Source organism: Aphis gossypii, chromosome 1, assembly GCF_020184175.1.
Source record: "Aphis gossypii isolate Hap1 chromosome 1, ASM2018417v2, whole genome shotgun sequence".
Lineage (NCBI taxonomy): Eukaryota > Metazoa > Arthropoda > Insecta > Hemiptera > Aphididae > Aphis > Aphis gossypii.
Window position 1 is genome coordinate 2,732,647 of NC_065530.1, and position 18,982 is coordinate 2,751,628.

Here is an 18,982-nt window from a genome sequence, read left to right on the forward strand (position 1 = left end):
TTTGCAAGTCTTGTCAAAAATTCAAAAATACTCATAATAAGTTCATCCAATGAATTGCATTTTTTTAGTTTTTACATAAACTTTTTTTTAGATGATAATAATTGATTAGAGCGTATATCCATAAACTTGAGAACATTATATTCTTCGATTGTTTTGGTGTTATTGTGTTGAACTTAGATTAGTCAACTATTTCATGTGTGATAATGTGATATTACTGCGAGAGGTGTGTTGATTCAAATTATTTTACTCAAGTAACAACTTAGCGGCTTACTTTTTTGCAATTTTTTTGATTTTACCTACGCCTTTAGATTTATAGGGCCCATCAAGACGTATTGTGGTATACAAATGTTCTTTAATATTGTATTCACCCTCAATACCTCGATAGTATTCATATTTTTGTAGATTCCAAGCACGAGTTTGGCATAAGCACACATTAGGTGTGAATTTTTGGGGGGGTTAGGTTAGGTAATGGAATAATTAACGGTACACAGATCCGTGGGAGGTTTTGTCTCACATCCCCCTAATACTATAATAAACTCTATTAAAAATATTTTAAATTTTTATAATTAATATTAGAAAATAAAAATAAATATTTTAAAGTATTTATATAATAATATGTAATCACTAATGTTAAACAATATTTAATTCTCTGTTTGATAATGCAAATTTTTGCAATAGAATTTCCCTAACTATTTTTTTTAGTAAGATCTCTCTCAACGCTAAGGGTAAATAGCTTGTTAAATCTTTCTTGACTCATACTGGTGGGTAACCAATTTTTCTAATGTACCCATAGTTGAGAAGAAATATTCACAAGTTGAAGAAGAAATTGGAATTGTCATTTCCGCTTGAACTAATTTATAGACATTTAGAAACGAATTATGATTATATTGGTTTTTAAAATAATATGAATTTCTATAATTTAATTGTTGTTTATTGTTTAACATTTAGACCAAAACTGAAACGTGTATTTATACAATACATTTTTAATCGTGAATTCGTGAACTACGTGTCTACGTATTGTCTATTTGTAATGAAAAAAAATATTCCAACCTAATAAATCACAATAATTTTCAAATGATTGGTCAAATACTAAAATAAATTTTACAAGGAAACTGAGGGTGCTGATTTGAAGCCTGGAGGCGCTAGTAACTCCTTAGCACCCCTTATGTGCTCCTATATGGCTCTGATTAATAGTAGAATAAAGATTTATAAAATGTAAAATAAAATTTCTAAGAAATATTTGGTCCGTACTAAAAGGTTGCCATAACAGTCCCATCCCACATCTAATGATTAAACTCTAAACTTAATCGAATGATTAATTAATTTTAATGATCCTACCATTGGTGATGATAATAACATTAAATTATGATTAAATATTATTCATTATAATTTTTCAACAAACCTATAGGATTTTGGACATAGCATAGAGAAAACTTTATCAATTTTAATAAATACTTGATAATTTTACTTATTCACTTAATAATATTAATTAATTAAGATTAATAATTTTTAAATTTTAATCCTACTAATCATGATATTATTTATTAAATCTAAATAAATAAATAACCAGTATTTATAATATGATAAATGATAATATATTAATTTGTGTGATCAATGTGAAAAAATGTCACAAACAGAAATCAATCTATTATATTACGATTATTTTTGTCAAGCAAAAATATTAACACAGACTTTTGTTGGTCTGGTGTAGTGGATCAAGAAGTTTTGTTTAAATTGAAACAATTAACAAGTACTAATATAAGTTTGTTAATATAAATATTTTACTTTTGATTTTTCTGCTTAAAATTTTATTGTACAATAAAACATTATGTTTGTATTTTTTGTTAGTTGGGAAAATGGTATTTCTGTAGATGTGATTGCTGGTGTGAATACCTACCCATCAGTGATTAGTGGAAGTTGTATGGTGTGGTAAAAGATATGTTTATATATTATAAATTTATGAACTTAAGTTTGTACCTAACAATCAACATAAAATATTGTATTTTATTTAAAACTCTTATATTGAAAATAAACTTAATAATTGAATAAGTTTTTTTTTATACAAATTATCATTATTTAAATATTAATAAGTAATATTAACGAAAAATAAATATATTTACATAATAATGTTGTATTTATTAATATTAATCTGTACATGGTGTATAATTTTATTTTGTTAGCTGGGATATAAACAATAAGATACTATAAGTTGAAATACAATTAAAATGTGAGTGTAAGTAATAAAAAGTTATTTTTTTATTAAAGAAATTATCAATTTATCAATTTTTTTTTTTTAATATCCTAAATGAAATAAACTAAAAAATCCTATTGTATAAAACTTAATTCAAAAAACGTAGTTGTATGGTAGTAGCATACTAAAATATCTAAATATTTAATTGGGGAAACCAGTCTCCTTTCATCCTTTAAATCAAGCTCTGTAAGTAAGCCTTAGACACTACCTAAAGAGCAAGAGAAACTCATAAATATGATGTAAGAGAAACACAATTTAGTTCCAACCGTCGATTAGACAACACGTCCGTTGCGTTTACCTGTTTTATCAGTTTACTTAAGTAATATTGTTCAATTTTTTATCAGTTTGATCGCATTAGTTTGGTTTTCTTATTATAATGGTTTTGAATACTAATAGTTGTGGTGTTTGTGAGCTACAATTTAATGATCTTGACGCTCAATTAAAATATGACAGTTGCCCGAGACTTGTTCATCACAAGTGTTCCGGGTTATTAGCTTCTGAGATTAAATGTCTTACTTTGAAAAATCGTAAATTAAAATATTTTTGCGATTCGTACGATAAAGGACTAAATGAATTACTGGATTTGAAAAAACTAATCAGTTCTTTATTGGTTGAGGTTGAAAATCTTAAGAATAATTCATGTTCATCGAGATCTGACGAATTTATAATAAACGAAATGAACGAACGAAATTTTCGGGCTGCGAATATATTATTTTATAATATTACGGAATGTACGTCTAGAAGTATTAAAGAAAGAGACGAAAGAGTACTTCACGATAACTGATAAGGAAAAAATATCTAAAATTATCAAAGGTACATCGTCCGATAACAAAACACCGATTAAAACATAGAGTAGTACTACTCTATGGATTAAAGTTATTCGTCTCGGAAAGTCTTATCAGCCCAATAAACATCGTTCAATTAAAGCAATTTTCTCTTCAGCAGCTAGTGACGCTTTCGATATACTGAAAAATAAGAAACATATTTTATCTCGTCTCCCTCCTAATTCTTCAAATATTGGCAAAAGTTCAGATAGAACACTATTTCAACGCGAACAAATGAAGAAATTACGAGATCAATATTAGCCGAGTGCCAATCCAGTTGTGAACAAAATCTCACTATCAAAGTTACTAAAGGTATACCGGGTATTGTTAATATTGATAAAATTGTAAATAATTCTCAAAATGTTTAAGTTTACATGCTAATTACCAGAATGTTAAAGGTCTTTTGACCAAATTGTTTTATTTTCGTAATTGTACAAGAGTTTTTGATTGTGATTTATTGCTCCTGACCGAAACTTGGCTGAATAATAAAGTTAGTAATGCAGAATTAGGTCTCAATAATTTTCATATTTTTGATATGGACAGAGAAAATGAACAAGAATCTAGGGGTGGTGGTGTATTAATTGGTAGGTATACGATCTGGTATAAAATGTAATCGAATTGATGTACCAATTATCATTGGAATCGAACAAATACATATTTTTAAAAATTATTTTTAGGTCCATTAAAATTTTACTTATTTGTGTTTATATTCCTCCTAATATCAGTAGTAACATTTATTATAAACATTGCGGGTAGAGAACATTACTTCAAGTAACCCTGACCATAAAATACTTATTTTTGGAGTTTATAATTTAAATAATTTTTATTGGACCTTGGATTACTCTCTAGTTATCCATCCTACTGCAAACGTTGTTAATTCGTTTATTCAATATTTAAACCTAAAGCAATTAAATTTTATAAAAAATAATAATGGTAGAACTCTAGATCTTATTTTTAGTGATATTGATAAAACAATGGTCAATAAAGGGTGTTCTTTTGTCCCCCTTGCTGATGAACACCATCCTCCTTTAGACTTTTAGACTCCTTTAGACTATGTAATTTTGATCACTCATTTGTGAATGATGGTACTAATCAATTAACTTTTTATAACTTTCTTAAATCCGATTTTTCTAATTTTCCTAAATGTTTTTCTAGTATTGATTTCAATCATTCATTTAAGGATTTGAATATTGACTCTGCTGTTAATAAATTTTATGAAATTATAAATCATTTTATTGAATTGTTTGTTCCTAAAAGTAAAATATTTAACAACCAGTGTCTCTCTTGGTTTAATGCGGATTTACGTAAACTTGTAAAATTAAAAAAATTGGCTTATAAATAATTTAAAATAAGTGCTTTACAATCTGATTATCTTGAGTTTTCCAAACTACGTAAAGAATGTAAAATTATGGCAATGCATTGTAGCTCAAATTTTATTCTTAATTTAGAAAATAAAATACTATCAGATGTAAAACCATTTTGGAAATACATTAAACAATTAAAATCTAATAAATCTTCCATTTCCGAAAATATGTCATATAATAATATTAGGGCCAGTAGTTATGAAGAGTCTGCTCAATTATTTGCGCAATATTTCTCAAGCGTATACTCAACGTCTGATACACTTAGTAATGTATTTACAAACTATGACGCTGATAATATTATTTCTAATTTAAATTTATCCTCTTGGTATATAAGTGAGAATGAAATTTTTGAAGCTTTAAGCTCACTGAATGTTTTTAGTAGTGCGGGTCCTGACGGAATACCACCGAGTAGTTTAATCGAATGCAAAAATGTTCTTACTGAACCTTTACATAATCTTTTTAATTTATCCTTGTCATCTGGGTATTTTCCAACTGTTTGGAAAAAATCATTTTTGGTCCCTATGTTTAAAAGTGGCAATAAATTAATGTTATTAACTATAGACCAATTTCTAAATTATATTTAATACCTAAGCTGTTTGAGTCTTTAATTACAAAAAAATTATCTAATTTACTATCTAATTATATTTGTCCTAACCAACATGGATTTCGGCTTAAAAAATCTGTGTCTACGAATTTGTTGACTTACCATACCGATTTAATTAACTCCGTTGAAAATGGCGTACAAATTGATTCAGTTTACACAGATTTTAGTAAAGCCTTCGATAAAGTAAACCATTATTTACTAATAATTAAGCTCCAAAGATTTGGTCTTCATGGTAATTTTCTTAATTGGTTGACATCCTACCTAACGGGTAGATGTCAGTTAAGTTGTCTAATTCATTATCTAAGGTTATTTTTGTACGTTCCGGAGTACCCCAGGGCTCACACTTAGGGCCATTACTATTTAATTTGTTTATAAACGATTTACCATCTGTTCTCGATTCTTCAGTCAATGTGTTAATGTTTGCCGATGACACCAAATTTTATTCTACTATTAAAAACCAAGATGATGCACTTAATCTTCAAGCTAATTTAAAGAAGTTTAGTATTTGGTGTGAACAAAATAAATTACCAATTAATATTGATAAATGCAATGCTATCTCTTTCACTAAAAAAATATATCCTATAATTTTTAACTATCAAATTAATAATATTAATATTAACAGAGTTGAAATGGTTAAAGATTTGGGTGCTCTCTTTAATAATAATTTATCTTTCTCTATTAATACAAATATGGTTATAAATAAATGTTTTAAAATGCTGGGTTTTATTTTACGAAATACTAAGGAATTTAAAAATGTATTTACATTAAAGATGCTCAATTGAGCAACTCAACTGATTTAGACAAGCGGAGTAGTGGACAAACATTTTGCGGGGTAACCACTCCACTCCGCGCAGCTAAACTTTAAATACGTATAACTCATAAACTACTCATCCTAAATTCGATTTTTATGTATCGAATTACTCAGAAAATTATTCTGCTTTAGAATATGAAATTAAAAATCTATGTTGTCATTCAAAAAAGTAAAAAAATTAAAAAATTATAAGAATAAAAAATATTTAAAAATATAATTATTTTATAAAAACGTTGTTTTTTTTAACAATTAGAAACTATGTAAAAAAATATTTTCAAAAACATGAATACTTTTGGAAATAATGAATGTTGTTTGATAAAAAAATCACCCTATAATAGTTTATAAATAAAAAATTTTTGAGTTTTTCAAATTTTCTTTAGTATGGATATTTCTTTAATAATATTGTTTTGATTTGCTTTAATCAAGTATACCAATAATCCCAAATTGATTTAAACACATCATTCTTATGTTTCTCTAATTGCTGTGAATTCATGTTTTATTATTGGTATTATTTATTATTAAGTTAAACGGGACAAGCCCTTTTACATAGGATATAATACATAATAATCAAGAACAACCATAGGTATACAAAATAATTAATACAGTTTGAAAGGTGGAATTATAACAAAAATTTACATATATGTATATATTGTTTTTTTTAACAATTTGAAACTATGTAAAAAAATATTTTCAAAAACATGAATACTTTTGGAAATAATGAGTGTTGTTTGATAAAAGAATCACCTGTATAAATCTATAACACTTACTATCTTGCACATATTAGGCTCTTGTGACAACCGGCTCTACTTCCCATTGATTTATATAGTTGCGCATGACCTGCAATGATGCAAATTGTAACCATGGAAGATCTTTCTGGTGGGGTATTTTTGTTTTTGATTCTCTAGTGTTTTCTCCAACTTCCATCTCGGGAGATCCTTTATATTTTTCTAATTAAATGTATGACAAAATTAATTATACATACATGTATAGGTATATTATGCGAACAATATTAAAAGATAAACAATTCAACACTTTTAAATTATCATATCGCTCACTTATTTGATCTTTAAATATTGTCATCAAATAGTTTTCACAGGCCTTCTGCTTCGCCTGTTTTTTTGATACGTCATTTCCAATGTATGTTTTACCGCCAATCTACATTTTTTTAAAGAATAATTATTAATCATTAGGTATATTATTTCACACAGCATAAAATAAAATTATATCTTACTTCAAACATCGCGGTATAACCTGTAGTGTGTTTACTCGCACCCCCTTGATGTTCTTGTAACTGAATTTTTATATTCTTAACCAATTCATTGAAGATCATCAATGGTGATTTAGGAGAAACCTGACGACGAGTCAAAACAATTTCAATGATATCCCCTGTCTAAATAAAAGATATTAAGTTAAAAAATTGTAATATAATATGTTGCGTATATGAATTTAAAAAACCACAAGTAAAAAAACACGATATTGAATATGTATTAAAATTGTTATTACAAAGGATTATAAAGGGAATAAGATAGAAATATATAGTTAGTGCATTTCGTTATTAGATTTTCAACCTTAACAGTTTTTAAGTCATTAAAAAGTAATATAAAGAAAAATGTTTTTGTAAGCTTATATCAATACCTACCCCTAAAATTAAAATTTGACATTAAAAAAAAATTTAAGACCCAGCAAAATTTACATTTTTTTTTTTTAACAATATTTTTATAGATAATATGTTTACACCATTCTTAAAACTGTATAATATTACAAATATTATAAGACCACCTAATATTCTAATAATAATAATGATCAAAAAAAAAAAAATCAATAAAAATCTTGCCAATTTGACGTATTAATCCTAATTTTAAAATAACCCTATAATTTTACCTTCTATTCTAACAACTTCAAAATCAATGAATTTGTAACAATTACTGATAATTTAGAGTAAATGGTAATTATTAGTAAATAAATGGTTATTCACCTTAAGTTGTGGTTCGATGGCTGTTGATTCTTCTGGTATGCAATTAGCTGTTTTATTAGAAGGATTAACCTCCCGTTGATTTATCAAATTGTGCCTGGCCAATGATGCAAATTGTGACCATGGAAAATCTTTCTGATGGGGTGTTTTTGTTTTTGACACTCTAATGTTTTTTCCAACTTCCATCTCGGGAGATCCTTTATTATTTTCTAATTAAATGTATGACAAAATTAATTATACATACATGTATAGGTATATTATGCGAACAATATTAAAAGATAAACAATTCAACACTTTTAAATTATCAGATCGCTCACTTATTTGATCTTTAAATATTGTCATCAAATAGCTTTCACAGGCCTTCTGTTTCGCCTGTTGTTTTGATATGTGATTTCCAATGTATGTTTTACCGCCAATCTACATTTTTTTAAAGAATAATTATTAATCATTAGGTATATTATTTCACACAGCATAAAATAGAATTATATCTTACTTCAAACATCGCGGTATAACTAGTAATGTGATTACTCGCACCCCCTCGATGTTCTTGAAACTGAATTTTTGTATTCTTAACCAATTCATTGAAGATCATCAATGGTGATTTAGGAGAAACCTGACGACGAGTTGTTTTTTCAGCAATTACAATTGTATCCCCTGTCTAAATAAAAAATATAAAATTAAAAAATTTTAATATAATATGTTGCGTATATGAATTTAAAAAACCACAAGTAAAAAAACACGATATTGAATATGTATTAAAATTATTATTACCAAGGGTTATAAAGGGAATAAGATAGAAATATATAGTTAGTGCATTTCGTTATTAGATTTTCAACCTTAACAGTTTTTAAGTCATTAAAAGTACATATTAACAAGACTAATATTGTATATATGTATATAAATCAATAAGTATGGATACTTCATATAAAGTAACAAATATTTACAATACAATTAAAACTAATTTTAAAAATAACATGCTTACTAGAATTGTTGCACAATTTTCCACAGGAGGTTCCGTTAGCTGATGTTTTTGCTGTAACGGTGGTGACAGTGGTGGTTGTTGTTGTTGTAATGGCGATGGTGGTTGTTGTTGTAGTAGTAGTAGTGGTGGTGTCGGTAATGGTGATGGTGATGGTGGTGGTGGTGTTGGTGATGATGGTGGTTGTTGTGTGGTCGAAGATAGTTGATTGAAAGTTTCAACTTCTTTTCTGGTTTTATACCGGTTCCAATAACTATTGCCAACTTTAAAAAATAATAGTTTATTAGTAAGTAGGTATTAAAATTAGATTAAGTCATCATTATTGTCTTGCGTATAACAAGTATATTTACCAATTTATGTACGAATTAAAAACTAAAAATTTAAAAATAAAATAAGGTGTTTAAAATATTGAATTATTTTACTGTTAATACACAGCTATTACATTATAATCGACCTTATATATTTGAGTCTTAAATCTTAGACTATAGAAGTGGTGGCTATAATTGCAGCTAAACAAACATGTAGATGACTTCACATACCGCAAAACAATTTCCCATTAACTAACAACAGTTATTGGCGTATCATTTAAAAATAAATAATTTTACTTAACATAAGACTTTTTATTAGTAAAATACTTATCATTTATTAAAAAGTTTTACGCTATTCGTGTTTAAAGATTACTAAGATATTGTGTCCGATTGTGGTGTTTATATTAGCCTCAGTGGAGTCACTAACGGCATGTTTAGCTGTAACTTTGGTTTTGTTCTAAAAATACACTCTCTAACCTATCTAGTCATTCATTTCCAAGCTCATTTAGGGATCAATTTCTTAATTTAACTATTAGGAGAAAAAAGTCGCTTTATAATTCTCTTCAATAATTATGGTAAGATGTATAAACAATAATTCTCAAGTTTGTAATTAACTTATCGTTTATGATAAATATTTATGTGATTTTATTCTAAGTCTATAGCCACTACAAAATGCTTTTTTGATAGTTAAAAATTAAGTACAGTGTACTCTCGATTATCCGCAGTATAGGGTGGATTGGCATCCACGAATAATCTGCAAAATTCAAATTCAAACAAACAAAAATGTTATTATTACATATTATATGTATTATTAAAAAATTAAATCATGTAATTTAAAATAGTATTTTAGGAAAATTATATTAGAGCATGTTTTATTGACTTATTGTTATTTTAACATTCATATAATATTACAAAAATATTTAAAATTTTATATTTTTTGTATACAATCGTATATAAAAGATTGCGGATAATCGAGAGTACACTGTATTAGTTTTAATATATATTATATTTTAATATAGGGGTTGGCATAATGTTTTTTTATTAGTGTGAAGTTAAAATATTGATAAAAATTCGTCGAAATCATGAATATTTGTAAATTATTTTGAAGTTATAATTTATAAAAATTTTTGTATAAATAGCTAAGAGTTGAAAATTTAATAAAAGATTTTCTATAAGTTTGGCTTACGATGATTATAATAAAACTTAAATCTTAGCTTATTAAAAACATTTTATCCTTAGTTTAAATTTGTTTTCACTCATCAAATCAAATAACGATTTACTATCAAATAATTTTAGATTTTTGTGATAGTTAAAAATTACTAGTCGTCCTAGGCTTACAAATCATCTCCTTTCAGAATCGTTTTTCGTATACAATTATACCCATCAAAGGACTAAAATTTAATACTCCTATACATATTATAACAGTGAACTACACGACACTTAATACACAAATACAGCAGATCGGTACACAGTTGACCAAACTTTTTTTGATTTAAGCTCTGTTTTAACAATTAAATATAACAACAGAATGTAACTATTAATAAAAATAGTGATTGTCAACTATCACGACCATTTCGTTGATTTTCACTACGGGTTTACCGGTAGCTCATTTGGATCTCTCCTGGAGTGTGATTAGATACTCACTAGACCAACGGCGCCAAAAGGCCTGGCGGCATTGATCCATAAGCTCCCAACGGTTGGTTAACGTACGATCAGTAGCGGGACCCGACCGTGGGGGGACTGCAAGAAGCGGCAGGTTTATTAAAAAATGCCCTGGCGTTAAACATTCTAAATCATGAGGGTCCGTTGACGCGCATGTTTTAACGGGCCTTGAGTTAAGAACGGCCTCTACACGGCACAAAATTGTGGTAAATTCCTCATACGTGAATAAGTGAGTGCCAATAACACGAATCAACAACCGCTTCGTCGACCGAACTGCCGCCTCTCACAAGCCACCAAAGTGAAGCGCGCTCGGCGGATTGAAATACCACTTACAGAACGCGCGAGAATTTCCTAAAGTGGCCTGACCTTCGGGACTAAGGATTAAGGAACGCAATTCCTGATCCGCGCACAAAAAATTCGTTCCACAATTTGAGAAAACATCGTTATTAATTTTAACACTTACCATGCACTGCAGCATGAATAACAATTGATTTGCAAGATAGTACATCATTTTAACTGTTGTTCCCATCTTTTAAAGAAAGAAAAGCACAAAATTCGTAAAGCACTTAAACGAGTAAAACCGTCAAAACTTTAGGAAAAATAATCGTATAATTGGTTTTTTTTCCGCAAATATTATGTTGTCAAATATTAATTTTGATATCCTAAACCTAACATAAATATTGTAACCAATACATAATTATACATATTTTTAAGTTTTACATGCATTTGAAATGTAATATTAAAAATAAAGATTCTCATCTTAAAAAAATTAAGTTGTATTGTGCGTATACTAAATACCTAAGTTAAAAGAAAAAATGATGATCCAGTAATCAGTAATCTAGTTTCATATTCTGCAAATAGAAAATATGAATAAGTTTTGAATTTAGCTCTGCTGTACAACGAAATGATTGGGATGAAATGTTTGTCTTGACAGAACAATGTTATCAAAAACTTTTATGCAGTAGTCAGTAGTATTTTACCATTATTAGAACAGTGTGTAAGAGTCTTTATAGAGCATCTCTTATTTTTGTAAACATACAATATAAAACTTTTTTAATAAATATACATGCATTTGGTTTATGATTTTAAATTTATATAGGTACTATTTTCTAAATAGTGTTACAAGTAGAAAAGTTTGAAAACCACTATTAGTTTCATACCTAATTCTTTGATACAAGATATTATTATAATACTATGTACTAATGAATTATAATTTTCTTATTTTACTTATAAATGTATAACACAAATAGAAACATTTTTTATCTAAGATATTCAGACACAATAAAATGTGACATTTTCAAGAACAACTCATCAGAAAAAACATCTATATTAACTGTTTTTAAAATTTAAATATTAATAAAAATTGATATAAAACACTAAATGTGTGTTGAAATTTGTATGATTTCTGTTATAAATAGCATGTCATCATAATAGCTTAAATAATGAAGTATAATATATGGTTGGGGGAAGGTGGTTTTTAAAAGTTAAAAGTCAATGTTTTTAGTATTTAAGCAATTTTTTTAAGTTCTACAATCTCGATGTTCATGATGGACTCAGTACTTACCTATCAAACAAACATATTATAATTTATAATTAATGTTAATGTATAAATTAAAGGTATTATTAATTAAGTATATTATATTGCATATTTAATAATATATTTTTTTTCTAAACGTTTTTGAATATATTTGTTATTAAATATTTTTAATACCTAGATGATTAAGTGAACGCAATCACTAATTATGAATTTTCATAAATATAAACTTAAGTAGGTATACTGTATAGGTATTTAAAATTTTTTTTATATATATTTCAATTTTAGATGCGTGAAATATAACACAATTTTATTTTTCATAAAATATTCAAACATTAAGTAGGTACCTACGTCTTATGTATAGATTATACTCATATCAGTGCCTACTTATAATTGTCCATGCGTTAAAATGAAACGGGCATGAACATTAGAAAACTTTTATTTTGTTCGTGGATACATTGGATATAATATCGATAAAATAATCATTTAATATCTATACTCATTGAATGGTCTATGGACTTAAAAATGTTTTTGTTTTAATTAAAAAAATATACATTATTTAATTTGTATCTCATTATATCTACCGATAGGTGGGAAAGGTAGCTAATAGGTAAAAAGTATGCATACTATATGGGAAACGGTTTTTTTGTTTTCTAAAAATTTAAACTTATTTATTTCAAGTACTTCATGTATTCATCAAAGCTTATATAATATTTGAAATGTTCTCTATTGGGCTTGAAAAAATACATTTGGAACTTATGCAATTATTATAGTTTTCACTTTATCAAATTGTAACATTTACCTACTGCAAATTGCAATAAGAGAGAGCATGGTACATTTAAAATTTACATTTTAAATACATAACTTTTCTCGCTTACTCCCATGAATATTAAATTAGGTACTCATACGACAACGGAAATTCATTATTTTTTACAAATAACATGGTTATTTTCCCTCCCCCCCCCCCAAAAAAAAACCCATGTTTATCTTATAAATGATTAAACTACAAAATAGACTATCGCTTAATCAATAAACATATATAGGTATCTATATACAACGGCTATATATGTATAAATAATTTATTGCCGAAGTTCGAAGTCTTACCGTGTGAACAAACAGAAGTTCCCGTCGACATAAGGAGTGACACAGGATTCATTTCACCGAAAAACGCCATTGTCTTAAAATTTAGACCAATCATTGATTAAATACATTTTGTACTATCATAATAATATTATATTTTTTAATTTAAAAATTTTTTTCAATTTCAATTCATTTGTAAACACATCTAAGACTTTTATAATTATATAGACTATCACATTAAAATTATAGTATTTATTTCATATTGTATTCAATACCTACATTATAATTTTATGAACTGTAATACATAATGCGTATGATTTCCGGTTTATAGTACATTTGAGTAATACACAACTAATACACTACAATCGTCCTCTAATATAATAAATTAAAATAAAAAGAAGAATGTCAGTATGTCACTATAACATAGTAAACATGAGAAATGTAACCACACATTAAATTTATAAAGCAAACAAAAGATAATACTCCTTGTTTGGTCATTATGACTGATTCAAGTATTGAAAAATCAAAGTTCTTTATTCAAATATAGATTTTAACTTTGTAATAAATCAAAAATATTCAACATTATTCATAATTAACCATACTACGCACAGATTTTACTAGTCACTAAGGCAGAGATTCTCAACCAAGTCACCAGGATGCCGTGAAATTATTTGAAATATATTTCTATTATGTTATTTATGCAATAATAATTTAAAATAAAAATATATATATAATTTTCAATGTAAAAATTTGTTTTATAAAATATAATATGTGTATACATATACTATTTACCTACATCTTAATACATTTTTTTATACTTAAGCACTGCTAAATAATACCTAAGTAATTAATAAGGTGTATCCGAATTTTTAGAAAATGACCAAGGGTGCCACGAGTCAAAAAAAAAGTTGGGCACTTCTGCACTAAGCCAACATATCTTACTGAGCCTAATACCATACTTTATAATTTAAAATTATTTTATGTAACATAATAAAAATTCAAAAAATTGTGACTAATAAAAGGTTTTTCAATTATTCCAATTAACTAATGCAATATGTTATACTTAATCAAATCACTAATTTATATTTTTTTATTATTTTGTATCATTAATTATATCACATTACCTTAACATACACAAGGATGTTGACAACACTTGGAATATGACATTTTCATAAATTTAATAATAATGACCACTACAAATTTGTTTTAAGTACAGAGAGACTAATTAAAGAGAGAAACTCACTTAGATTAAATAAGTTTGAGATAACAATCCAATATGATATCGACCATCAGGTAGCAATTTCCAAGTTGATAATAAGAGAAGAATTATTTCAAGGACTCATAGAAAAAAACAAGAACATTGGTGAACTTAAATTGTAAATTGTATTTTTTCAAATGTTCGTACAAATAACAGTTTACTTAAGCAACCAAAGCGGAAGCAGTACTGGATTCGTATCTCCAGTTGGGGGCGATCTTTGATTTGCGTTTGTAGTACCTTGCCAAACGATGAATACGTGATTCAACCAAAATCAAACGGAATTTGGAATCTCTGTCTTTCCTAAACAAACCAATAAAAAAAATCATGTTATAGTCTATACATGAGATAAATTAATAATACTAAAATTATTACCTGTTCCTTTCCAAATGTTTTCTGATTGCAACAGCTTTCTTGATTAAATGGTACAAATCTTCAGGGAGACCTGGAGCCAAACCCATAGCTTTCATGATTCTAAGAATTTTGTTTCCAGTCACAAATCTTACTTGAGCGACACCGTGGGAATCTCGCAAAATAACACCTATCAAAAAAAAAAAATTTAATATTCAATATATATAGGTAGGTAATAAAAATTAATAATAAATTGATTTTAAATATCAATAGCTCTCAGACAAATGCCTCGATAAGTCTGCATAATAAACCTTAAAAAATTGAAAACCAATTAAAAAAGGCGTTCAGGAAATAAATGTATAAGATCATCATAGAGCATTTATTATTTTAAGTTCTTATAGATTACAGCCTATACATTTTAAACAATCTTACCAAATTTTATTAATTGTAAATCAATAACATATAATTTTTAATATAAAATACCTCTGTACATTTAAATCTTAGTTGATTAATTATTTATTAAGAAAAATCTTCTGTTAAACAACAAAATTACATTTTATCACATTTATATTATAATAAAAGAGGTATAATATATCAAACAGAAGCTCTCAGACAAATGCCTCGATAAATCTGCATAGTAAAACTAATAAAACTGAAAACCAGTTAAATAAGTTGTTCAGAAATAATATGTATAATAATCATCATAGAGCAATTTTTTTAAACATATTTAATAGTTTATCAAAAATATTGAATCTTCCAAATGGCCATTAAATTTGAACATATGTCAAAAAAATAAGTAATCAAGATCAATACATTGATATACTTCTTGTATTGCCTGATAAAATAGTACTAACAAACAAAATACATGAAGTTGAGGAATATGTGCCTATAATTTTATTTTATTTATTTTATCAACTTCCCAATATCAAGATGAAATACAAAATACATTCTCTCAAAATTTGTTATTATTTTCAGTATAAAAATATTTACAACAATTTCAATCAAGAATGATAAGCAGCTCTCAGACAAATGCCTCGATAAGTCCGCATAATAAACCTTAAAAAATTGAAAACCAATTGAAAAAGGTGTTCAGTTAATTGTATTAGAATCATCATGGAGCTACCGTCAATCTATTATAAAAAGGTTTAATGACCAATATTTAATAGCATTAGAGAAGTTATTTTAAAAACGTTAAATTGCATCATTTACCTATAGTTTACAGATCTGATTGTATTGGATAGGTAGGTAGTTATAACATTATACATGAAAGTCGTAAAATATTAAATTATATCTCTCAGACAAATGCTCAACAATTCTTCAAAATAAACAAAAAAAAAACTGAAAACCAATTTAAGTATGTTATCAGCAATAATAAATAGTATAATTATCATCATTGAGTACCTATCATTAATATATGGTCATCAAATATATACAAACTAATTACCAAATATCACAAACTTAGTCTTGGACAATACTAAAACCATGCAATAAATCAAAGGCAATAATCGAGGTTAATATAGCCATCTCCAGCTAAACCCTATCACGAGTTTAACATTAATACTTAAAAATCGTTGACTTATAAGTCAAGAGACATGAGCATTACCAATTTTAGAAGGTGTCAAGCCTTTCTTGGCCAATTTGAAAATGTGGTCCTTGACATCCTCGGACGACGATTTCAGCCAGGTGGCTACGCTGCGGCGGTACGGCAGAGCCGACTTGGAAATACCTTTTCTGCAAACACATTGTCAAAAAAAACTTAAGTCAGTCCGTACGACATACAACGAAATTGAAAAATAGCCATGACAATCAACCACTGACGGCAAAGATAATCGATCAAATCGATTAAAAATTAACGCCGTGCGATTAGTATCGTGTATCGCAGCGGTGTCGTTGTCGACGTTTTATAGTTTTCACAGATATTGAATTGTAATAATAATTACCCGGGTGTGTGCATCCGACCCATGTTGACGTTTGGTTGTTTTACACTTTAAGAACGATAAAAAAAATTATTCCACAATGGAGATGTATGTAAAATCTCGAAAAAGAAATCCTACACACACGTTAGACAAACTACTCATAACCAAAAAGAATGGTGTTTGGTCGGTTCCCGTTCCACCAAGGAGATACAATCACCGAATACGCACGCACACGCCAAGGAGTATCCATAAATAATTGTGGTTTATTCTTCCAGAGCATGTCATTTCTTGGAATATGATACGAACACTACTTACTGCAGAGGTTGGTACTCAGTACTCCCTACTTGTTTGATATTATTTATATTATATTGGTTTCATTGGTATATCCGATCTCCGATTTTATTCTTAATTCATATTTCATATTTCTTATTTATTTCTAATTTCTAATTTCTTGCCAAGCTTTAAGAGTGTAGGCAGAATTCTGAAATTATTATAAATGATTTACATTTTACATTCACGATCTCGGAAAATAACATCAAAAATTCAAAAATATCTTGACAAAATTGGTCGCTAGATATTGAAAATATATTTATTAATATTTATGCAACTTTTCGGCTTTCGCTAATTGCTCTAAATTGATCAAGCCTACATATTATTAAGTATTCTCGTGAATGCCTATTATTATAGCTTTTGATTATGCCAAACATCATTGTTTTTGTTGAGTGGTAGATGATATTCGAACTTCAAAGTACTGAATTAAAGATAGAGCAGAACAAATGAATTGTACAATTTTTTTTGGCTCCATCGTTCTTAACTCGTTGAAATGCATATGTTTCCAAGAAAAAAATTCAAAAATTTTGCTTGGTAGTTATATTGTGATTGTACTAAATGTTTATTATGATATATGCAATGTGCTTGAGAGATATAAGAATTGAACATTGTTTTATATGGTATTATGGTAATTAGTAGAAAACGTCATAAGTAAAATTATTTTTAAAATATTAGTATTAAGATATTTGAAAGCACGCTTGTTGAAATAAACTTTACATTTATATTGATTTTTGCACATATGTTTTAAAACAAATTTTATCGCTATAAATGTAAACATAAGACATTTAAGGTTCCGTCTGTATTATTTTATGCCTACAAAAGGACAGGTAGATACATTATAGGCAATTTCGATGAGCGAATTTGCAACGATGATAATAATAATAACACTTAATAGAGAACAGATCTCTCCTTATTGTACATTAAAAATATAAAAATTTAATTTGCAATTGGATGTTATGATAAGATTATGGATATAAACTATTGGTGCGAGTTCATAATATTATAATTTGTGTAAAACGTTAAGCGTCAGTGACATTTTGATCTCGATTTCGATGTATTACAGAACATCACAGCTTATTTTTTTTTAGGAAAATATAGATAATTTGATAAATATGGAAATTATTGAATTAAACAAAGGCGAGTTCAAAATTTATTGGGAGGGATATTCATAAATCTTAACAATTATGAATTGACTTATAGTATACTTCGACTTTTAACTAATATTTGGAATTTTTAAGTAAAACGCATTTGACGATTTTTACCTTTGTCGTTAATTACCGTGTCTTTTTTTTCGTAGAATCATTTTATATACTCTCAATTAGTAGCAGACCAAGCTTAAAATCCTAACTATACGAATTTTCAGTAGTAGTTTGAAAATCGAAAATTTAAAATACATATTTTGCAAATTTTTTCAACTTCATATGGTTATTTCACTAATATTCATTAATAATTCCTAAAAATATGTTTTTCTAAATTTATGTATTTTGAATAAAATTGAATATAAAACTAAAAATTGTTTTACTAAATATTAATTGTCATTTTTGCAGTCAAATATTTATTTGATGACAATTGACAATGATGCGATAATGTGCATTTAACCTATTTTATCTTGTCATAGATAGTTACGTTTTGAAGTATTCTTCCAATTTAAAAAGATGTTTTTACTTGGAATTTTGAATAATTTTTTTGTGCATATTTTCTCTATTTTGCTCCTATAATTTACAAGCCCTAGTCATGATCA

General features: G+C 27.1%; 2 protein-coding genes across 3 annotated transcripts; both read right to left on the reverse strand.

Annotated features, from left to right (window-relative positions):
* Window positions 1–6,506: 6,506 nt before the first annotated feature.
* LOC114123214 (uncharacterized) lies at window positions 6,507–14,774 on the reverse strand. 2 transcript variants are annotated; one of them, XM_027986114.2, is made up of 10 exons: window positions 14,633–14,774; window positions 13,414–13,486; window positions 8,809–9,068; window positions 8,320–8,484; window positions 8,144–8,243; window positions 7,830–8,035; window positions 7,086–7,244; window positions 6,910–7,009; window positions 6,622–6,801; window positions 6,507–6,526 (listed from the first exon to the last, which is right to left on the reverse strand). In XM_027986114.2, exons 2-9 carry the CDS (start codon window positions 13,481–13,483, stop codon window positions 6,635–6,637), a joined length of 1,227 nt encoding a protein of 408 aa, XP_027841915.2. In that variant the 5' UTR covers window positions 13,484–13,486; window positions 14,633–14,774; the 3' UTR covers window positions 6,507–6,526; window positions 6,622–6,634. The 2 variants fall into 2 exon arrangements, with proteins under 2 accessions (XP_027841915.2, XP_050066967.1); XM_050211010.1 differs by lacking the exon at window positions 6,507–6,526 and having other exon boundaries at window positions 6,534–6,801.
* Window positions 14,754–17,104, reverse strand: LOC114123215 (40S ribosomal protein S13). The gene is made up of 4 exons (XM_027986115.2): window positions 16,936–17,104; window positions 16,599–16,726; window positions 15,020–15,185; window positions 14,754–14,947 (listed from the first exon to the last, which is right to left on the reverse strand). Exons 1-4 carry the CDS (start codon window positions 16,956–16,958, stop codon window positions 14,809–14,811), a joined length of 456 nt encoding a protein of 151 aa, XP_027841916.1. The 5' UTR covers window positions 16,959–17,104; the 3' UTR covers window positions 14,754–14,808.
* Window positions 17,105–18,982: the final 1,878 nt, after the last annotated feature.

What these genes read in the sequence shown, in the direction of transcription:
- LOC114123214 (XM_027986114.2), bottom strand. Translation starts at nt 13,483, where the DNA reads ATGGCGTTTTTCGGTGAAATGAATCCTGTGTCACTCCTTATGTCGACG. An exon ending in GTTATACCGCGATGTTTGAA is followed by an intron (nt 7,010 to 7,085) that starts GTAAGATATAAT and finishes AAAAAAATGTAG; the next exon opens with ATTGGCGGTAAAACATACAT. An exon ending in AATATTTAAAGATCAAATAA is followed by an intron (nt 6,802 to 6,909) that starts GTGAGCGATATG and finishes ACATTTAATTAG; the next exon opens with AAAAATATAAAGGATCTCCC.
- LOC114123215 (XM_027986115.2), bottom strand. Translation starts at nt 16,958, where the DNA reads ATGGGTCGGATGCACACACCCGG. An exon ending in GGTCGGATGCACACACCCGG is followed by an intron (nt 16,727 to 16,935) that starts GTAATTATTATT and finishes ATGTGTTTGCAG; the next exon opens with AAAAGGTATTTCCAAGTCGG. An exon ending in CTTGACACCTTCTAAAATTG is followed by an intron (nt 15,186 to 16,598) that starts GTAATGCTCATG and finishes TTTTTTTGATAG; the next exon opens with GTGTTATTTTGCGAGATTCC.